This window comes from Hippoglossus hippoglossus, chromosome 6 (assembly GCF_009819705.1).
Source record: "Hippoglossus hippoglossus isolate fHipHip1 chromosome 6, fHipHip1.pri, whole genome shotgun sequence".
In the NCBI taxonomy this organism is placed as follows: domain Eukaryota; kingdom Metazoa; phylum Chordata; class Actinopteri; order Pleuronectiformes; family Pleuronectidae; genus Hippoglossus; species Hippoglossus hippoglossus.
Window position 1 is genome coordinate 18,658,327 of NC_047156.1, and position 22,672 is coordinate 18,680,998.

The 22,672-nt window shown below is 42.9% G+C and overlaps 1 protein-coding gene across 2 annotated transcripts in view; it reads right to left on the reverse strand.

The window, feature by feature from the left end:
* nell2a (neural EGFL like 2a) overlaps positions 1 to 15,349 on the reverse strand; it is an 87,032-nt gene extending 71,683 nt beyond the window's left edge. Inside the window, exons 1-5 of one of the 2 annotated variants that reach the window (XM_034587694.1) lie at positions 14,918 to 15,349; positions 14,479 to 14,607; positions 5,557 to 5,707; positions 3,933 to 4,106; positions 1,399 to 1,495 (exon numbers count right to left, since the gene is read on the reverse strand). In XM_034587694.1, the coding sequence (XP_034443585.1) occupies positions 1,399 to 1,495; positions 3,933 to 4,106; positions 5,557 to 5,707; positions 14,479 to 14,607; positions 14,918 to 14,969 (603 nt within the window). In that variant the 5' untranslated portion in view covers positions 14,970 to 15,349. The remainder of the gene's footprint in view (positions 1 to 1,398; positions 1,496 to 3,932; positions 4,107 to 5,556; positions 5,708 to 14,478; positions 14,608 to 14,917) is intronic. The other variant, XM_034587695.1, reaches the window with a different exon arrangement.
* Positions 15,350 to 22,672: the final 7,323 nt, after the last annotated feature.

Sequence of the window (22,672 nt, forward strand, 5' to 3'; positions counted from 1 at the left end):
CAAGTGAAAAGAAGAGAGACAATTTTTCCAAACTGATCCTTCAGTGTCAGGGACTTTCTGTTATAGCACCATGCAGGCAGTAAGACGTGGGACGTGGACGGTCGCCCCATCTGCACAGGAAATGTGAATTTGTCCAACACAGCAAGTGGCAGAGTTGAAGCTGGATCACTTTGGGTGAAGTTCTATTAATTTTCTACAAGATGCAAAGAATCATGAGAGGAAATATCCTGCCAGGCTAAAAAGAAATAATGTTGGAATGAAATCTGACTGAGAAACAAATTCTGGTTTATATGTTTCTTGTTACATTTAGATTTGCCTACATCAAAATGTTAAATGTTTTCAGCTTTTTTTTAAATTACCTTACAAATCAAGTGTAAATGACAGATCTCACATGAAGTTCAAAAAATGTGTCACTAGATATGAAAGATACAGTAATTTAGCTATATTACAATGTGTGTAAACTATAAAGATATATATATATATTTATTAGGTTGTGAAGCACAGGTACAGGTATGCAAGTTCTGATTAAAATCTTTACTAACAATGCTACGGCTGAGATTTTCCTTGGGTTCGGCTCAGACTAGCGTACATATACAATCGTACTGTTTCTGTGTGTGTGCTAATGAAGCAGTGTGTTTTAAAAGGAGACGTGGCGTCCTAGCAACTAATCACGGCTTCACAGAGCAGCGGGGAGAGATCCCGCTACGTGACAAGATTAGTCGGTGACCTCCGAGGCTTCTTTCATCTACCAATTAACACAGAGGAAATTCAACAGCCAGGACACAATGTGTATAGCATCAACACACACACACACCCACACAAAGGTACACATCTACACACCATCAAACACAGAGCGAGACGCTGATTAAAATTGTTATAGATGCTGGCGAGGTGACATTTTGCCCGAACATGTCTCCCCAGGTGGGAAATTTTGGGAGTGTGGAGCAGTCTGGGAGAAGCAATATACAGTATGTCTCACAGTCTAATAAACAATACCATAGACTAAGCTTAATGAGCACGGTCCAGAGGCTATTTAATGATTTCTCCCAGATCAGCGTTGTGGGACTTGCTGAGATAATTGCACTGGGCTTAGCTGCAGACTAAGGGAAAGGGAGCAACAATGACAAAAAGAAGAAAAAAAAGTCAATTCCTAGGATGGGCAGAACAACCCTCAAATTAAAATGGTAAGCCTTGAGAAATGCATGCAATTAAACCCAACAGCTATAATAAATAAAAACCCAAACAAGCCAAACAAAGAAGAAGCAGAAGATACAGCATAAACCGAGATTGCGACAAATTACTTGTTCTCGCCATTCTGCATAATTTGTTGTTTTCTAATATCCCAGATAGGGACGTGCATCGACATTCATATTCAGATGGGAAAAGTTTGGTGCCGACCTTAAAGAACCCGTGAGCGGCGTTTCTCTGTCCGAGCCAGAAGGATGCATCCTCAGGTATGTCCATGTACGGGGCTTCCACCACCCTCTCGTAAATCCTGCAAAACACACACAGAGCGGTTGGAGGAATCCCTGGAAGTTTCTATTCTTCTTCAATCCCTCGCCATTTTTCAATGATTTCTAACAACCATCTCGCCCCACACTGCAGGCCTTGCCCTGTTAAATCTTGCTGTTAACTCTTTCTCCCGAGGAGGCTATACATAGCCGCATGCTGTCCGTGATACACATGGTGTTACCGTCTGCTTCATTCATTGTGCCAAGGAAGATCCTCGTACATAAACAGTAACAAACCCTTTCCTACAGCAGATGCATGTGCGATGCTGGTCTGCTCAGGGTGCATGTGACCCATGCCGCCTGCCGTCAGCAGAGACGACAGTCTGCAGCGTGGCTCCATGCACTGAACTGCTAAACAACAACAATACACTCAATTACACAGAGTAATCACCAAATTAAGCTTTGGTTTCAGCTTTGTCATTCAGTCCACACACAGCCTCTCTCGCCTGCACACGTGTGCACACTTGCTTTTTCGTCCTTCTTTTCTCTCTCTAGTAGCAGATGTTTAAAGGGAAATATCATAAAGTTATTTTTCAATCTCTGATAGAAAGGGCGACGAGCAGCCCTCATTTAACTCTGTTCCCTGTCATACAGCTGCAAGACGGGGTTGATGCAACTTATGGCTGGGCAATATGGCCCAAAATTATATCCAGATAAAAATATTAGATTTTGAAATTATTCCATATTGATATTTAACACCATAAATGTGACATGATTATTTCTTTTAAGTTTTAAGACAGATTTTTGCTCCCGAGTGAAGGTTCTGTTTTTTAAGAGCAAAACATTTTACAAATCTTAGGTTAAACAGTTATGTGTTATATCTCCTCACACGATAGATAAGCATTGTCTTGATATATGTTGAGCTTTTATTATAATGCTATTAATGTTAAATTTATATTCCGATAATATCAACACATTATTGATACTGTTTTATTGCCCAGCTCTAATGCAGCTTTATTCTTTCATGCTGTTCTGTATAAAAGATACAAACGGAGGGGTGTTGTTTTTGCGGCACTAAGCCTGGAGTGGAGATGATCACAGATCCGGATCGTTGTAAAAGGGAGAGTAAATGAGAGAAGGGAAGGTCTGACAGATGCTGATGTCGGTAAGTTACACATCACGCCTCTGAATTCAGAACACAGGCGTGTTATATAAAAATCCCCAGGGCAGGTTTATGCTGCCTTTATACTGCCTTTAATAAGTTGGATGTAAACAAGTAAAGCCGAAACGATGAGGGGTCTTAATAACAGCAATATGATGGATCCCTGATAAAGAGACTGACTGACTGAGAGGAGGGTAGTGAAGGCGGGTTGGCTGACATTGGTTGACCCGTTCCGAAGCCAGTCTGCATGACGTATGGTGAAAAGGAGGTGTAGAAATGGCTCTACAACATTTAAGCAACTGTAATCATCAACACTAACAACTGTTTCGTTGGCAACAGAGACAGAAAAGTTGTTGTATTCAAGCGCCTAATCATATATGTATGGATGTACGGGCATGTATGATATATGTGTGGTGTTTCTTCTCCATTTAGAGCTTACTGACCAAAACTAGCTTCATGAAAAGATATTATGTGACATTTAAAGAAGGAATACACCAATCCAACTATTTGCCAATAACAAATACCACTGTTCTCTTTTTCCAAAATCTGTACCTCTCACTTTGTGACTGATTGGAAATATTTTTTATGTAAAGAAAATGTATTAAAACTGAGTTGGTGTCTTTCCTCTTTGAATGAATGAAAACACGTGGAAACACTGAATGTTTATAATGATATTGACATAGAAACTGGACTGAAAGTGGATCAGTCATGCTGTGGCTGATACTAATCCAGTGGATTGGATTGGCTCATCCCTAATTAACCCAATGACATTGAATTGTTTTTTGAAACACAGGAGCAAATAATTTTTTCAGTTTTAATCAATCATGAAATCAGAGAACCTCCCCCATTAATGCTATTCTTCTCAAAACCAAACATATGTAATGTTCAAAGAATTTAAAACCAATATGGAAAAAATAAAATCTGACATAGGGTTTTTCATTCTCTTTTGTCAATAACCTATATTAACTGGAGCACTGGCAGTTTGGTCAGGGATTCAGGTGTGTTAGTACTAAGCTGTTCGCCTCAAGCAGAGATGACGAGCAGCTATGGAAGTCGGGTTAACCCAATTTCTGTTTTCACTACACACCTCCATGTTTCTCATTTTAAACTCGTTGACTTCAAGTCCAGAAGACACCGACTCAAATGGCATCACTTGGGGAAAACATCAGGTTTCACATATCTCCCTCTGGAGCCACAACAAGGGTTTATACAACTTTTCTCCTCGAGACATGTTAAGAGACTAGGATGTGTGAAACCGGTGGAGTTGGTCTTAAACTTCACTGCTACACACATTACATATAAAATTCTCAGCTTCTTACCTATTGCAGTCAACATGCAGTATGACGTGAGAGGCACTGACGGCCACAGAGACCTTGTGCCACTGGTCGTCGGCCAGGCTGTAAGGGAACACCTCAGTGTGGGCCTGCTGGCCTTTGGTGCGGTAGTGAAGACGCACCTCGCTGCGCTGGCCACTGCTCTCCAGCTCCAGAAACCTGGAGAATAACAAAATACCAGCATCCTGCTTCAAGTAACAGCCGCACAATGACAAGGTTGGTGTTAACTACATGGCACATTATGTATTGATGCATTAGAGTCTCAATAGTCTGAGCAAAAACCCTTAGGTCTGTCGACACAGAAACCGGCACGCACCATTTAAGTGTCTAAACCCAGGGCTCCTCTCAGCACCGTGTTGAGAGACGGCACATCACTCATTTCCAGGCAGCGCACTCACATCCATCCAGATTTGCAACACCATTTAGAATTTAATCACATCAGTAGTCAAGCATAATGGCACTATATGGCTGTTAGGTGCAACATCAGCAACACAGAATAATGGCCCACATGTAGAGGTTCAACTCTTTACATTGGAGTATTAGTATTCACGGAGAATCCTCTTCTCCACACCAGTGAGACTCACCCTGCATAGTTTCACTGAAGGAAAGAGCTGCCGATATACACCCATCACATCTGCCTTCAAAGACTTATTCAAACTATTGCCGGCGGAAAAAAAGGAAAGAATACACTACACATTCATGCATGTGACGCAATAAAATTGATTTATCTGCCAACCATATCTAATGGATGTACTCTCTCCCCCTGCCATGCATGCACATTCATCCTGGCTCCATAAATGCACTGGCTATGTCATGCAGCGCTGCTTAGTTACATATGAACGGCAGAGAAAGCTAATCAGCAGAGGGGGGAGAGTCATTAACATTCCTCTGAGCTCGCACGCTCAGCACTGACTTTAATGCACTAACTGGTCCATCAATGCATTATGTGGAATTCAGATTTCGGTCCTGATCATCCAACGGCTCAGCCGCCACAAACTGATGGAAAACATTAGCATGCTAACTGCAGATACAGTACACCATTAGTTTTCGAACCACGATTACAGACTCAATGTTCGGATCGTTGATGGCCTGTGAATAATACGCCGGCGTGCAGGATGATTTGCTTTGTTTACTCGACTGGTGTGTAAAGCAACTAAACGCTCATCGAATACAAATATTCAGGTTTTAATCAACATATTACAGATTACTGCTGATGTGGCAAAACAGAAAGCAGCTTCAATTATGGCTTATCAGTGCAGCTTTGACAAACAGCTTTACAGTACCCCATGTGACATTTTGGACCATAGTTCTTCTTCTTCACAATATTTACATTTCCAAAATGCATTTGTATATATTTTATATAACACTGATTAAATATTTTTCATCTGTATGCATTTCTGTTATTTAGAATGTAGGTCGTGCCGATACACGCTCTCGACCAATCGTGGGTCAGTCTCAGCTGTAAATCTGTCATGTCATCCATTTAGTTATATACAGTCTATGGTATATCTAAGCGTCGTATCTAAAATGAATAGCATGGAATATACTTCCTGTATATAATAAACCATCATTTACACAGATTGTGCTGTGAAGGAGGAACAGATCATACCTGTGCTCGGAGTGATGGATGGAGAGGATGACCCCAGAGTTGAGGTGATCCTGTTTCAGGGTCACCAGCACAGTAAACTCATTCTTGCCTCTCAGCTTGTGCACCATTTGCTCAGACACCTCAGCGGGAGCCTTTACTTCCCTGGAGGACCCTGAGAGAAGACAGAAAGATCAGGTATTATTAGACACCGCTTCTTGTACAGATTGATGCTAAATATATTGATGACAGGATGATGCCACTGAAAAGCTGTTTAGACACATCACACAAACCAAAATATACAGATGCTGTGTTCAATAATTTATGAGAATAAATAAAAATGCAATATCTTTATCAAAATCAAGACATTTTGCCCAACTGTAATCATTTCCTTGGTATTACTTTATTTAAACAACAGATTTCTGGAATGAAAACACCAATTAGAAAAAGGCACATATTATGCCACTGTTAATTACACCAATTTAACAGAGTGGTGTTAAAATATCCTGTGGAGAAAATTCAAAACACGTCAGTCATTTTGGGAACACAAGTCGTCGGGCAGGAAAATTTGCTGTACAAAACTCCTGAACATCGGGTTGGGATTTCACAGGCCATACGCTCTAAATATTTAATGTTTTCACTCTCTGGACAAATTTGAATTCATAAATGAAAAATCAACACTGAACCCCCGAAACACACTAAGTGGCATGAACAAAAATCTACAGAAAAGTTCCTTTAAAATGTCTCATGGCGTGAATAACTGATGTATTGACAATGTGTTCCCGTACATTGTCATTTCGTCCACACATTATATATCCTCCTCTGGGGCCGTGTTCGTGCGTGGATAACATTTAACATTTAAGCACAAAACATGGTGTAAATTACGCCGTTTTGAGTCGAATTTGAATTTCGTGCATTAGCAGTGGGGAGGCATTTTCAGTTTTTTTCTGTTTGTTTTTTTTTAGTTTGAAGAATCATTCCCCATTTACTTCAATTGTATTGGATTTGGCTGCAACGTTGTTTACCCCTGGAACTCCAAAAGTGTTTCGTGGACACAAACCCCCCCCCCCCCCCCCTCCCCCGCCCCCTCCACCATCGGCATAGTGGTGAGTAGATAATGAGTGAATGTTCATTTTTGGGTGAACTATCCCTTTAAGTGCCGTCACACATGACATCATTTCATTCACCCACAGACAAAACCTGATCAAAAATCTGATCAAGGGTGTAGCGCTACAGTGACATGAATTGACATGAATTGACAGGCTGAGGGGGTGCGGACATTGAGGGCGTTTTCTGTGCCCTTCGCTCGTAAGCTCCTGTTCCTCCTCCCCGACTCTACACAGACGTCCATGCTACTTTAATGGAGGCATCAATAAATGATGACGTTTCTCAGAAGCAATCACATCAAAGAGTTCACTTCCAGCTATGGGATGCATGCAAGATGCCCTGGCACACTTAAGCGCTCCAGGAAGCTAGCGTGGCAGCCTCTCCTCAGTGTATTAACATTATTTCCAGCTGGTGAGAGAAGCCAATTAACACAATGCAACATGAAACAGCAAGAAAAAGGCACGACGCCGACGACGGGTGTGCTCATCGCTTTCATGCGACACAATGACAACACTGAAAAAACAGGAAGCTGTGTTCGTATTTCTCTTCTTAAACCTTCAGCAAAGCACTTATCGTGCTAGCATTAGCCCTTTCTTCCCTGATGGAGGCTTTTAAGCCCATCAGGGATACATTTGGAGTCATTTCTGTCTAAACAAAAACTGCTCACTGGATCTGTTTCTCAGCAGCAGAGATGCACAGGGCACGTTTTCATGCATCTTGCATTGCCAGCAGAGTATCATTCCAGTGTCATTGGCTGAGGCGGGACAGATGGTCCGATGACTGTAACAGGAGTTCTGCCTCGCAGTAATCTGCCTCCATCAACAGATCCCACTTAATAACCAAATCCAAATGACCACTGGTGACAGTAACCGCAGAAATTATAGGATATCATTCTGTGTTTGCTGAGCTGCAATTAAAGCTTCAACGGTCTGTCTTATATTTGAGCATTTTTTACACAAATGCTTGTGAAATTAGTCATTTTCCACTTTTGGAACAAAGATTAGCTCAAGCCAAAGAGGATTCACAACGTCGGCAACAATGCGTGTTGGTCAGTCTAACCCCAATGTGCTGTGTTGAACAGAGGGAACGCTGACATTTTAATCACGGGCAAAATGAGCGCAGTGGGAGCAGGTGTCAGGGCGGGGTCCGCACTGAGGGACGGTTGATGAGGCAGGGGGGGGATGGTGAGGACTGAAGAACCGCTACACTGGGCTGCTCCACAGCTTGGCAGCCACGTTTGATCTACGAGTGGATAACTCTCATCACCAATCTTTGTACTTTGAGGGGAAGGGGCTGCTTCAAGTGGGTCTGTGGGGGTTGTAGAGGGGGCGGAGGAGGCATCATTTGGATGGAGTTCTGAGATTGGTCTGTAGACTTGTCTGTAGGAAAAGGCGTATTGATCTCAACACTCCTAACTGGTCTTCAAACAAAGATTGATCAGATATACCAGAAACATTCAAACTAACTAAACTAAACATATTATTTTCTACACTTTTTTGATTTCCACAATGTGCTTAAACAAGAAAGAAATTTCAATATATTTGTATTGATATAACAGTAAACAAGAAATGAAAAGTGTGCATGGATGTTGGACATAATTGGCCCCTCCCTGTAAATGATGGCCCCTTTACAACCCCTGATTTAGAAATATTCTAGATCCGACACTGCTCTGCATTCCCTAAAAACTACATGAAGGAGCAGTAGATTAGTTTGTGCTGTGATGAGGGGGCCAGCTTTCCCACCTTCCAAATCAATGTGGCCCTGCAGAGGGGGGCCTTTGGTCGATTATCTATTGGCAGCAGCCTGGATGGGGCAGCCACCTGCTCCTGTAACCACCACTTTGATGTGAGATATTGACACAAAATAGCTTTAAAATGATGATGGAGCAATAAAATTAAAATAAATAAAATAAAAAAATGTCAGCACAGCTCTTGTCATCTCTTGTCAGAGAGACATACAAAGTTTTACTAGAGGGATTTCCAAAAAGCCTCCAGCTCAACAGCATCCGGAGGAAGCGCAGCTTTGGGCTACAGCCTAATCTTATCTCCTGGGTACATTGTGCTTTAATGGTTACGCTCAGGCCACAACTTCCATCCCTCAGCATCACTTCTAATCTTAAACGGTCTAATGTGGTCTTATTCGGTCTGACCCTTAGGACACACACAGCTGTAAGAACCCCACACTCGGTGTTACATGTACATATACTGTCGGTGCTGCACCGGTCACTTGCTCACACAGAGTATTTAGAACAGGTGCCCTGCAGCAAAGCTTGAGAGTGCAGCTGTACTGAGCTTTAACACAATCCTTTTCTCACACACTGCTTTCACTTCTACCTGTGCTTACAGAGTGAGAGTTTTTGTACTGGAGAGAGCGATTGCTCCCCCCCCCCTGAGTAAAAATAACATAGTCTGAAGTGTATTTTTATTTGCATTACATGTTTGGCTTCTAATTTAATGAACTTCCAGAGGAAACTGTGACTAAAAAAACTGTGTTGCTGATATTAGAAGAAGATCATAGCCACTTTCATATGTGAATAATGAGGACTCTGGTTCTTTGGTCTGGATTGCCAGTACAAAATAACACCTCCTACATCTCCCCGACAACTCTTCAATAACATTTTGCGAATAAGTCATCTTTCCACCAGCGAGCCGTTGCGTAACGCAGTAAACACAGGGAGCCAAGAGGGGTCAGGATAAACACTGTGATCCAATCAGTAGAGGAAGAAGCACAGCATTACAATAAACCGGGTGAAAATGCACTAATTTTTTGATTGCATAATGTTTTGTATTTGAAAAAAAAAAAAATGATAGAGCATATTTCCAAAGGACACATTTTATCTGTTGGCCTGAGCTGAGAGGAATATATGTGGGAGGGTTAGGCAGGAAAATATCTCTCCAGAGGGATTAGACTAATGATGAATTCTCCACCGGCAGGAAACTGCAAAGCTTTCATTACTGTCAACACACACACATGTGCACATTAGTGAACAGGTGTAGACGACAACATGTACAAACAAAGAAAGATACTGCACAACAGACATTTTGGCTGTAGCCTATACAGCTCCACACAAACAGTGAGTCAATACAAATAGAGAGAGACGGGCGCAGAGATATGCAGCAACATGGGGCTACCACAAAGCCACAGAGATGAATGCATTCACACACACAGACACACACACGCACGCACGCACATACATACGCACACTGCTGCATAGGCCGACCCCAAAAAGCTGGTCATTACAGCTCCTGAATATTCCACCGTGCTCACTCAATCTGCATTCGGCGCCCCGTCTCCCCCCACTGTGTCTCCACTCTCCTGGAACAAATATTAAACTGAGCCAAGGGCACCTCCAGGACTGCTTTGGCCAGCAATTTTCCCCCCCAATTCTCAGATCGCCTCCTCGGTGACCTGTCATTCACACATACACAGAGCTAATGACAGGCTCCCAGCCACCCAACTGTGTAAGTGCCCTGGGGGGATAGAAATCTCTCTCTCTCTCTCTCTACATGGTCACCGGTGCTCCTATGTGGAACATGGGATCAGGCTCGCCTCAGAAGGCGGTAAGCAAAGCAGACTTTGACCATGGGGAGTTGGGGGACGCTGCCAGTCAACAGTTTGGAGAAAGATGGGTTTGTTGCTTATGACGCAAACAATAAACACAACAAAAACTACAGTATATTAATCAAAGGAAGTGTGATCATCTTATATTTAAATAGAAAATCGTGATTATCTTGTTTTCCCAGGGAATAATTCATGGCTCTTGATAACAAAAAAATCTGTCCCAGTTAGGGAACGGATAGCTATGACTGTGTGAAATTTGGGTGCAGCTTTATTGAATTTAAGGCAACTGTTAGGCCTTGGTGGAGGTATGCGCTCCACTGAGTGTCATTCTAGCTGTTTAATCACAAAAAAGACCCATCACAAGGCCACACAGAGATAATACTTTATAATAATACGTTATTCCATCTTTCATTGAGTCCTAAGTTTTCAACTTCAAAGATCTGTCATACTGTACAATTATGTGGACATGTAAATTGACCAAACCTTTCTGAAAATGGGTGGGTTTTTTTTATTATGAGATATAATGAGGGAGATTGTCCAAAAAAGATCGATATGATCCTTGACAATTCACAAATTTTGCAGTCCTTGTTGCTTGCTAACAGTTCTACTGTGTGGTCTGGGTATTTATAGTTGAGGCACATTTTGACGTGTCAGCATTGTTTTAAGCCCATTCCTTAAGCTCTTCACCTTCAGGGAATAAAATATTAACTCCTCAACTGGGCTGAACTGAAGCAAAACAGTTTCAAACACAGTTCTGTTCGGTCACTCACTGCTTATATCAGAAAAAAACTGAAATCCTCACCAGTTTAAAAGTAAAGGTTAATTTACTCGTCATGTAATACAGTGATATCACCCACGTTAGCTGGGTTTTCAAGTTGATACAAATTACATGTTCAAATATGAAACCTTTGTTACAAGCTGCCGACTTTGGTTTTTCAAACCAGTTTTTTTATTTCTCTCTTTAAAGTTCCCCAAAGCGTAATACTGCATCACTAAAGTGCTCTCAAGTCTTTTGAAATAATTTTAAGGGTCTGTTGTAGGATAGATTTTTTGCTTTAGGCTTTACCCACAAACACTTTATACACTGTGTTCATGTATGTGCATTTTTTTTGCATGATGCAAGCACATTTCTCTATATTACATCATATATAGCTTCTTTCTATTGGGAGAGATTTGCAATGATTTGCAGAACCTCATGTTCCAGGAACTGCAACATTACAATCAGCAAAATATAACACTTGCTTATCCAAAGCTCCTTTAAGCATAAAGTTTAGAATGAGAGTTACACGAGACTCTCGTTGATTCTTATTGGTAAATTTCCATTTTCTTGTCCTGTCCTTCTTTAAGTCTGGTGTTAGCTACACATTGGCCACTGAACGAGCTCAGAAGCTGCTAACCTACACTGGAGCTTGAATCTTTGAATCTACACTGGAAACCCACGTTTGCTGTTCCTATTCAAACACTTGTCCACACACACACACACACACACCCACGTTAAAGCAGGATAACTCACATTCACACAGAGTCCCTCCGTCCTCTTTCATCCACACACAGACACACAGACACACACACACAAAGATCTGCTCCTATATTATAGATGAGTCTCTTCCATCCTGTTACACTTCAGTCACGGACATAATCACCACAACATACAGTGAAACACCTCACCTCGGTGTGTTCAAACAGGATTCGGAGACAGACAGGACTCACACATGCACACACACACACACGAACACACACACGGAGAGATACAATTACAAGGGAGTCTTGTGCTGCAGCTGAATGGATGCTTCTAGCAATTGTGCTGTTTGCACTTCGACTGAGTTTGGTCCATACGCTCGTAGCCAGAGAGGCAGAGTGTTGGTGCATGTCTGTTGGGGGAAGGGAGTGCTTCTGGGTGTGGCCCCCCCCCTGCTTGTTTATACAGAGACAGATAGATATCTCAATGTCTCGATATTAAAAAGTGGTGGGCGGGTGGGGGGGTGCTAATGATGTCATGATTTTTTGGGTGGTGGGGGCTGAGCATGACCTGGCATCGGGACATGAGAGGAGCGTACGGCCCCGGGGCTTTTCTCCCTCTCCCTGAGGTCCACCTCTCCTCATGCCGTGCAATGTAGCAACTGACAGCTACCTTCAGAAGCGCCAGCAGGGGTGCGCTTAACAACAATCACCCCACCGCTCGCTGCTCTCTTCTTCCCGACTTCGACACAGAAAACAACATACTTTGGCTGCTGTAGCGAACGGCATTGTGCTCGCCACAATTATTTATCAATATACGCATTCCTATAGTGTGAATTACATTCTCCTTCACTTTCAGCTCTCACCAGCAACCCCTCCTCCTGCCTCCACACCCAGCACCCAGAGATAACAGCCACCCCTTCAGGCAGGCAGGCAGGCAGGGAGGCAGGCAGGCAGAGCAGGGGACAGCCGTGGATGTGTTCTGCCTGCTATCTAATGAGCGTCGGAATGTCACTGTGGGCCTGTCTCCTGGTCCCAACCAGCCAAGCATCCACACATGTGGAATCAGCACAGTCTATCAAACAGCTGCCAGACAGCTCTGCTCGCTATCTCTCTCTCTCTCTCTCTCTCTCTCTCTCTCTCTCTCTCTCCTCCATTCTCCCTCATTTTCCTTCTATCTCTCTGCATATCTACAGTACTGTGTGTGTGTGTGTCGGTGTGTGTGTCGGTGTGTGTGTCGGTGTGTGTGTCTCTGTCTATTTCTGATCACAAACAAGCAGCAGGCCCAGGTTTGCTTTGCCGGGTACACCTCTCCCTGCTGCCTCCCCCTCACTCAGCATCATTGACTTAACATAGACATCCCAAATGAAGGATGGAGGCTAGCGCTGCCATAAATAACACGCCGCCTGCTCTGCCTCTGCGACTGAATGTACTTAGCAAAGGTAATGCAGAGGAATAACAGAGAGTAATGATGGAGAGGTGCCAGTGGCGAAGCCGTCTAGTTTTCTTTATTTTATGACAAAAGCGGTGGGAGCTTGTTTCTACGACTGTCTTTGTTGCTCTCTCTCTTTCTCCAACTCTTCCTCGTGGTCTTCCTCCTCCCTGCCTCTCACCACCTGACTGGGTTATACAGCACTTCTGAGTGTTGTCTACACGGAGGACATCAAATGGCCTGAATTCACGATGCTGACGCTGGAGTTGCTGCTCCATGCAGAAGAAGTGCAGCTGTCTCAGCCGCTGTGCCGCGGGATTAGAAGATATATCCGCAAGGAGGACAGGAGAAGCAGAGACATGTCAACAAATGTTTGTGGTGTTTCTCTGCCCCCCCAAAACAACATTGTCACTTTGGTACATTTTGTGATTCCGTGTCGAGATCCTCCTCGTGAGGATTTAAGTGTTGCCACGTCCTCGGCTTCCCACTGATCTGGGAGCCAAAAGCAATTTCCTCTGTTGCTACTATTAGCGGGGTTGTGATAGACATCTCCATCCCTGTGATGACACTGTTTAACAGTCTCATTCGGACTGTAATAAGTGTCTGACATCAAATGACAATGATGTAACACTGGCAAAACAGTGGATAAGAAGATAAAGCACGGGCGCAGCTTTGAAAACTTCATTATGCACACAGCTGAATGCCACATATATAACATATGTAGCCGGCCTTACAGCAGACACCACGGGCATCTGACTCACTCGTCCACACATTCATACTTTCTGGGTATAGAAACTGTTCCGCTCACACACTCCAGAGGATCACCCATGGCTATATTGTGGCAGGGGGCCCACTCACCCTCCAGACTCACATCATACATCCCTGCGAACACAGGGTTTTGTCCCTGCCTAATCTGATTATGCCCAGTCTTTATGATTCTTTGCGTGATTCACCCATCTCTCCCCCCTCTCTGCTCGTCCCTGCGCAGCCCACCAACCCACTGCCTATTGTTCAGGCAGGTGGCAGCGTGGGGCCCCCCGAGGAAAACTGAAAACCCGCTGTATGTATGTTGGCCCCCTGACAGTTATACCATGGAGAGTGAGAACCGTTTGCAGGCATATTGTGGTAATAATATCGTCACATGATCTGACATTATGAGAGAGATCCCTGCATCAGGCATCTCAGAGGAGCGGATCCAAGGATTTATGCAATCCTGTTAGTCTTGCAAGAAGATGTTGAAACAAACATATTAGCAGTACTGCGGATTTTCTGTCAGTTTTCATTCCAAGCTGTTTTTGTCAACAATTTGTATCTTCCGTTTATGAGGGGAAACCACAAGGAGTGTGTGTGTGTGTGTGTGTGTGTGTGTGTGTGTGTGATTACTGTACCTTGGAAGTGGAAAGCTCGAGACTCGCTGTGGAAGCCCTGGACCTGAGTAACTCCATCAAAACCTTCTCCAAGTGTTAGTTCATCAAACACGCTAATGCGCAGGGCAGGGTCAACCCCAAAACCTGCAACTAATGTGCACACAAACACACACACACACACACACAGAGAACAACATTATTGTCATTGTTAACAGCAGGCAAGGACACGTGTGATGCTGTATAAAAACACAGGGGGTGTCAGGGGAGGGGGGGAGAGGACAGTGTACAGCACAATGCACAAACAATAAATCAAGTCCAGGTCTGGTTGTCTGTGAGGAGCACACGGTGTCCACACGGTGCAAAACAACACATCATTTAACCACGCATCTGATCTGTGAGGCTACATGTTGCCAGAGAGAGTGTCTGGGTGCGTGGTGATGATGACAGCATCGTGTCCTACCTGAGGAGGCGCAGAATACGCCGAGGACCAGAAATAGCTGTAATAATCCCATGGTGAATGTATAAAAAAGATATTAGTCCATGTTTTATCCACTTCCCGAGAGACGGCAGATTGTTCAATCACATGCGACCCGATGCTGTCACCCTCCTCGCGCAGACGGCTTCTACCAATCCCAAATGTTGAGCGGAGGCATCATCACAACTTTAAGATGATGCAAAAAATACGCGAAAAACAATGCAAATCCGGATGGAAGAAGAAGAAGAAGAAGAAGAAGAAGAAGAAGAAGAAGAAGAAGCGTCACGAGTGTGTAGATTATTCCATGTAACGCACGGTCTGCTCCATCGGCACAGGTGGCAAACAGGGGAGTCACAAAGCGGAGCAGCCGCTGCCTCAACAGACGCTCCAGCAGCAGCAGAGTGAGAGCTGCGCACCAGAGGAGAGGAGGGAGAGGACGGGAGAGGAGAGGGAGGAGGAGAGGGAGGAGGAGAGGGAGGAGGAGGGAGGAGGGGGAGAAGAAAAGAACTGATAAGGAGTGAGAGAGGGAGGCGGAAAGAGGGACAATGAAGCCCCCTTGTGGCCTGAGGCGAGGAACAGCCTTGGTGGATCCAAAACGAGGCTGCTGGTGTTGATTGTAACCACGCCTACTGGAAAGAGAAGAAAATGTATATGGAGCCAACAATTGTAAATTCCTTTTGAAACAACCAGTTCAAATTTAAAGGTGAAAAGAATTACCACTGTCACTGCATGTCAGCCCTGTTGTGGCTCCTGCGGTTTTGGGCTACATAAATGTTTTCCCCCAGACTCATATGAGGTCACTGTGACCTGAAATCTGATCAGTTCATCTTTGTGTCCAAGAGACAACTGGTCAAAATGTGAAAAAAATTCCAAAAGGCCGACTTAAAACCATCATGAGGCCACCGAGGCCTCGACCTTTGACTACCCAAATCCTATCAGTTAATCAGTGAGTCTAACTGAACATTTGTGCCACTTTTAAAAGGATTCTCTCGAGGCGTTATCAAGGCAAAAGAGTTTTGTGAGGTCACATTGGCCTTGACCTTTGATCTCCACCCTCACCATTGAGTCCAAGTGAAACGTTTGCTCTAAATTTGAAGAAATGTCTTCGTTTGGAGCGTTTGTCCTCAGGTAAGCACATAATTTTGTAAGAATACGGTTTCCAAGAAATAAATAATGATTTGAGCTTCAATTTTGTAGTTCTTATAGATAAATAATACATTTCCTCCATCTGGAGCTTCCTCCAAGCCCTCGCTTGAAAAGAAGAAAAGAAGGAAAACAAACAAGCAAAGAAATAAGCCATGTGCATTTGCGGCAATATGAGGAAACAGAATAGAATAGAACATTCGGGATCTGCCACTGGTGGTTTCTGTGAGTCCTGTGGAGATGGTGGGGTAATGAGAAAACCCCTCAAGGACTAACTTTGTATCGCTCACATGGATAAGGGTCAGTTTTGCCTCAATCAAACAATGTGTGCATCAAACAGACAATTTTTCAGATCTAAAACTCCGGAGTAGTGTACGCCAGGCGTATCCATAGCAGAGTAACACAGAATTCCACAGCATCGTGCACATACACTCAAATCACCTCTGTGTATTCCTGCAGAAAGAGGTAGGGTAGGAATTTGTTCTCCACATAAGAGCCAAGTCACTAGAAACCCAAACCATCACCCGAAGACAGGACTTGGATCACAGTGAAGAGTCTTTACAGAGGAGTTGTATCAAGACACCTGGCATGTAAATTTGCATTGGACAAAGTTCATTTGCCTATATATCCCATGAGCCACACAGTTCTTGAAGGTGCTGAACATTGGTGAACTTATCATCTCATAACCAAGCTTTGACTAAGCCTTTACTACAGAAGACTTTATGTTGTGAAGAAGCACCTTTATTTAGTAAACGACCATTCTTTAACTAACTAGTTAGTAACTTAGGAAGGATAGTTCATATTTTTTCACTTTATTAAATTGTCAGTCCACATAGAGTGGTCTAGAACTACTAAGCCAAAGGCATCTAGATCTGGATTAGCCTTTTCTTCGTCCTGAAGATGCTCCAGCTTCATTTGTTCTACTGACGTGTGGAAGTTCCCCGAGCATTTAACCCTCGCCAGTGGGTCACAGAACAGGTCAAGGTCACATGACAATCATCTGTAGAGTCTCATGAATTAAAGTGTAAATGTGGGTTTAACTGCTTGGAAAGGGATGTCAGGGAGGGGGCATTATGAGCAGCTGATCAGTACCCCCCCTCTCTTCTGTTCAGAAATGGTTGTTCCAGTTTGAAGTGGATGGCCTCCTTTACTGCTCTTTTCAACCATCTGTCTTCTCTGTCCTTGTGTGAGAATAGAAGCTGGTTAGAGAAAATAATTGTCTGAAAGCATCAAGTCTACCCGAAGTGTCATAAATGCTTCACAGAGTTACGACCTCCTGTACACGTACGTTTCCCTTTCTTCAATTAGTTAAGTCATCCTGTAAAGTCCAAGTTTGCCTGTTTGGCAGGTGGTATGAAAATAAATAAAAAGTGAGTGCTCGGCTGCCTGTGTGACTCAGCCCCTGTTAATGTCTTTTTATAGAGCACAGATGCTTTGTGCTTTGAATATTTGTTTATTCATCTAGCATCGTCTTCATCCATGGAAGCACTTGCAATTTTTTTTAATTTTTTTTTTAAACATTGCTGTCTTATCAGCAGCCACGCTCTGCTAGAGATGATTATTTGAAGAGTGATAAACAGTTACATTTTCCCTGAATCAATTTCCTGCAACCGTGGCCAACCCCTGGATCAAACACTCTTCTGTTGGCTGAGCTGCTCTGTTGAAGTAGGCTGACAAGTAAAGGCCAGCAGATATGATTATAGGGACAGTTCCAGAAGCGTGTGGTGCAGAGCTCCTTGCTGAGCGCCCCATTTAACACCAACATATTTGTCATATCAATCCGCCTCCACTTCCTTACGGTTTTCATTAGGGCCAAAACATGTCCTGTTTTAATTAATTTAAAACGGATATGTATTGGCAAACAGGCTCTTATCTAAAGCTTGTTCGTAGTTCCACAGTGAGCAGCTAATGGGTGCCTATTGTGGATAAAACAAAAGGCAGCCAATTGCTCTGCGTGCAGAGTGTCACATCAGCTGTGTGAGGGGGCCTCCACCCATCTTTTCATTATTAATACTACGAGATTTCTTCTGGGTCCAGACATGGGGAAATGTAATTACTTTTTATTGCCCACAAGTTGTCATTTCCTAAAGTGCCATCAGGAAAATAAGCGCCATTAAAGTAAGCGCCCAGCCAGGAATGAATAGTAATAAAAGCACACAGTGATAACACACACTGGCTGTGCACGTGCCCGCACACGCACACACACACACACCAAATCTCTCTGGGCAAGGACATGAGGGACATGAGGGACAGTGGGAGCGCTTTTGTTCCTCTCCTCTTGAAGATCCAGATGGGTGATGCATTACAAACGTCTCATCACTTAGAGCCATAGCTGTACCACACAGACACGCCACAGATAGAATGGAAATCGCTCACAGTCGCCATGTCAGGGTCTAAATGAACTGCAGAGAGAAGCTACTGTTCCCACGGGGCTCTCCTGGGATTCATCTGTTGCATAACTCCCATGTTATACTGACCTTGTCTCTTTGTTCAAATCTGACATCCATGAGTCATATTAAAAACTGTGTGCCCAAACGATCCATACATCCAACTGCTATATCATGTGTTTCATATTCATGAGCCCGGCTTTGACTTCATACGATTAATTTGAATATGAAAGGGAAATGTGAATTAAGTGACTACATTGGGAATTGTGTCATTGCACATCCACTATGTATAAGTTGTACTTCAGGCACTTAATGCTCCTGTTCTGATAAGGAGACTCACATGATCTGCAACACCATGAGAAGAGATTGAATTCTTTGTCTGACATAGCAATCAATGGAAACAACTGCAAGATGCATCCCCATAACTCTCATTTACAGAAAATATGTGATTCACTAAAAAATAAGACAATGTTAAACAAAGGTTGGATTTTAAAAGTAGATTTTTTTTAAATCATCTACCACACTAATCCTCTAAAATAGTCGGTTCTCATTCTTCTAGCGCCATCTTGGGGTCATGACAGTGAACTGCAGCCACAGAGTCAGCAAAGAGGAGCAGTACTGAGGTCAGACAGACAGTGTCACCCTGGGACCATCTCAGGGCTAAATACATGATGAGCTGAGATGTGGACAACAAGACGTTAGTGCACAGACAAGGTGGAGTGAAAAGAATGATGAAAAAATATTAAAGAAAGTAAATGCTGTGTAGTGCGGGACCTCCGTCACTGGTTTAATGATGTTTTAACCTGTTGATTTCTGGGGCCAAAAAAGTGTGTATCTGTACCCTGATGTTTTGCATTTGTATATTAGTACAGTGGCATTATCTATTTTGGTACACAGGGATATAATACTGGTATATTGTGAAAACCCCAAACTGTGAAGACGATTCTGAAAAAAAAAACTCACAAGTGGTAAAACTCTGCTGATCACAAATCTGCCGCATGTTGCAAAAGACAATGAAGGAATTAAAAAAAAGATTCATAGAGCTGATAATAATAATTATTATCATTTGTGTTTTTAAATGTGTGAAATTCATAAACAAAAATGAAGGAAAGGGTGAAACAAGACTCGTCTATATGGATTTTGTGTAACTTTTACGAGATTATGTGTCTTTGATTTGATGACCGTGAGGTCAAGTGAAGACTCTAAATTGCTCATAATTGTACATTTGAGTATGTACGGTTGTTTGTCCCAACATGTCGGCCCTGTGATGGACTGGAAGTACCCTGTCTCCTGCATGAGGTCAGCTCCCGTCCCTAGCTCCCCTCAAACTAGGGAGAATGGACTGATAGTAGCTATTTATTAACGTTTTTCCAAACATTTTACCAAGTGCACCAGCAATGCCGGAGCTAAATATCAATACTATTAATTGCTCAATATTTGTTTCATTGTCGCAAAGGCCATAAGCTGAGGTACTTTCTTCTTTTCTGAACTTCTGTACAACCCCCCAGCTAGGACTGAGCAGGCTTACGTCATTGATTTGCAAAAGCTCCATTTAGTGCACAGTAAAAAACATTCTACCACTTTAAAGACCATTTTAAAAAGGCAACATTTTGGGGTGAGAAAAAGACATAAATATGCAGGAAATGAAACGAAGATTAGCAAAAAAATATGTATTTTAAACTGTAATCGGCTTAATGTGAGGAAAGCCTTGATCGTAACTTGGTTCTACGTGGGTTGATCTTTTATAGACTGCCCAGGCAGTGCGGTTGCTCCACACAGCCACTCCCATTCCCCCTGGATCCTATTGTGAATGTGTGCAGTGAGCTGGCTCATTGGGCCCTCGTAGTGAAAGGCCCACGGCCATTCACTCAGCATACAGAAGCTCATTAGAACTCTATAGACACACAATTGTGAGGCTCACATTAGAAACTTCCTCCTCAGGGGCACAGACACCGCACACAAAGTGCCAGTTTGCTGCTAAGCTAAGCGCATTGTCTTCCTGATTCATAGAGCCTGGCCCTCCATTCACGATATTAAGTTCGAGTGGTGGAATATCAATTGCGTGTGCAATGGGCCGGTATCTTTTTAAGAGCTTTAGTGGGGTTAAAAAAGAGAGAAAAGGGATCTCAGCCGGACTGCAGAGTGCGAGCTTTCAACAGGGCCATTGTGAGGATACTGAATGAAGGGACCCCTGTTTTTTCCCTCCATTTCTTAAAAGAGATGGACATCAAATAAATTCACATGAACTTGCTTCAGGGTGTTTCCAAGACCTACCGTTTAAGAATAGCTTAATTATACCTCCCTCTCCTGGAGAGCTCTATTGGAATCTGACTAATTACGAAGTGGTGAATCTTAATGATGATACGCTCTTAGCTGTGCCTTTTTAAAATGTGCACACAGTCGTGTGAGATTTGTTCTTCCAAAAAAACATCAGGGAAGGCAGAGAAATATCTGATTTTAACAGGAACATTTAAGGCAGGTCGTTAGTTTTGAGGTGCATGGAACAACTTTTAAACTTGCCACAGATTCTCAATTGTTGTTCAGAAGCTATTCGAATGGGAGAGAGTGTGACTGTACAAATAAACTAAACAAAAATCCTCAATGTTATCACATAAAACTTTGAGCACAATCAGGATCGTTTCAAATTAAAAACAAATACATTTACTGGCACTGAAACGCCATCTGTCCCTCCTGTTTTCCATGTGTGGCATATAAACAAATGAGTCCACCACACAAAAAGCCTGGGACCTACCACTGTCACAGGTCCATGTGCTGCATGTTACCACACACTCGCTACACAAAAGTAGAGAGTGCACACAGATTTGCTAACACTCATCAAGTGACAGAGCGCTATGCCTTCTCCACCAGTCTGAGGAATAAAAACCTCAAATTTGATTACAAGCAACCTTTGGCTCCCTGGCCATCACACAATAGGCTGAGCTGTCTGGGCCAATTTCCATGCTCAGCATGAGGTATCTACACGCGCAGACTGCAGCTCCCTGCATTAACACCCCCCCCCCCGCACGCACACACACACAAACCCCGGACCAGTGCGGATATGCCTGTTTACTGTGCCTAAACTCCAGGTCCGTCGCCTCTCTTGTTGGACTTTCTATTATGATGTTGAGGATCATTAGTTGCAGTGTGAAAGGTTACACAAGCTTCTCATTCGACATGTTTGTACCAAAACATCCCCACACGCATATGTGTTGCAACCTCAAATATCAGTATTAGGTGGTTGGATCTGCTGCCTGTTGAGCCACATGTTTCTACCGCTGCCAAACTAGAACTGAATCCTACCAGGATCCTACCAACCCCTCTGTAAATGTACAATACATGTTGACCCTATGGCAAATAGCCTTGCCCACACTCTAAATGAAATTATTATTACAAGTAATGGTTAGGAGGGCTGTTTCATTAATGAAATCTTGTTAAATCAATTTTGTTGACGATAAATGACATTTACAATATAAAATAATGCTGTTGTGTTATCAAAAAGTAGTGTGAAGAATTTTCATCTACTAAAACAATTCAGTATTAGCATTTCATAAAATGTTCAAAAAAAGTTTTATTTTAAATACTTTAAAAATAAAAACACTGTTTAGTAGTATTATTAATAAAATTGTGATGCACTGCATCCAACTAAAAAAATCAAGTCATCTTGTAAAGTAGTGCAAAGTGACCGTAGGTTAGGTTTTGTTCTTAGATAAAAAGATTAGAAGTTTTATTTTTTTAGATTCTTGCACCTTTTCCTATAATTGTTATGTTATTTTGTCAACATGTTATTTTGTGAACACGTTATTTTGTCAACACATTTATTCACACCAATGTGTTCTGTCACCTTTGGATTATTTAACAATTCAGAAAACTCTCACAGACTAAATGTTGCTGAAATGAAACAGCATAAAAGCACATTGTAAATGAACCTCTGTGAGGTTAGTCTAAAGCACGACTGAGCTCTGAGGAGTCCGGAGAATAGAGAAAACTATTTACTACTATAAAGGTCTGTTTGGTGCATGTTAAACTTTTGCCAGCAGTTCATTGTCTCTGGTGTCTATCATTTAATAGGCTAGTTGACATAATGAATGAACCAGACCCACCTTCTGCCACTCCAGAAAGGACCCCAGCCTTATCTGAATTGAGAAGCACATTAGACCCTCTCAGCCAATCACGACGCAGCCCTGTAGCAAAGTGCAGGCCCGAAAGAGGA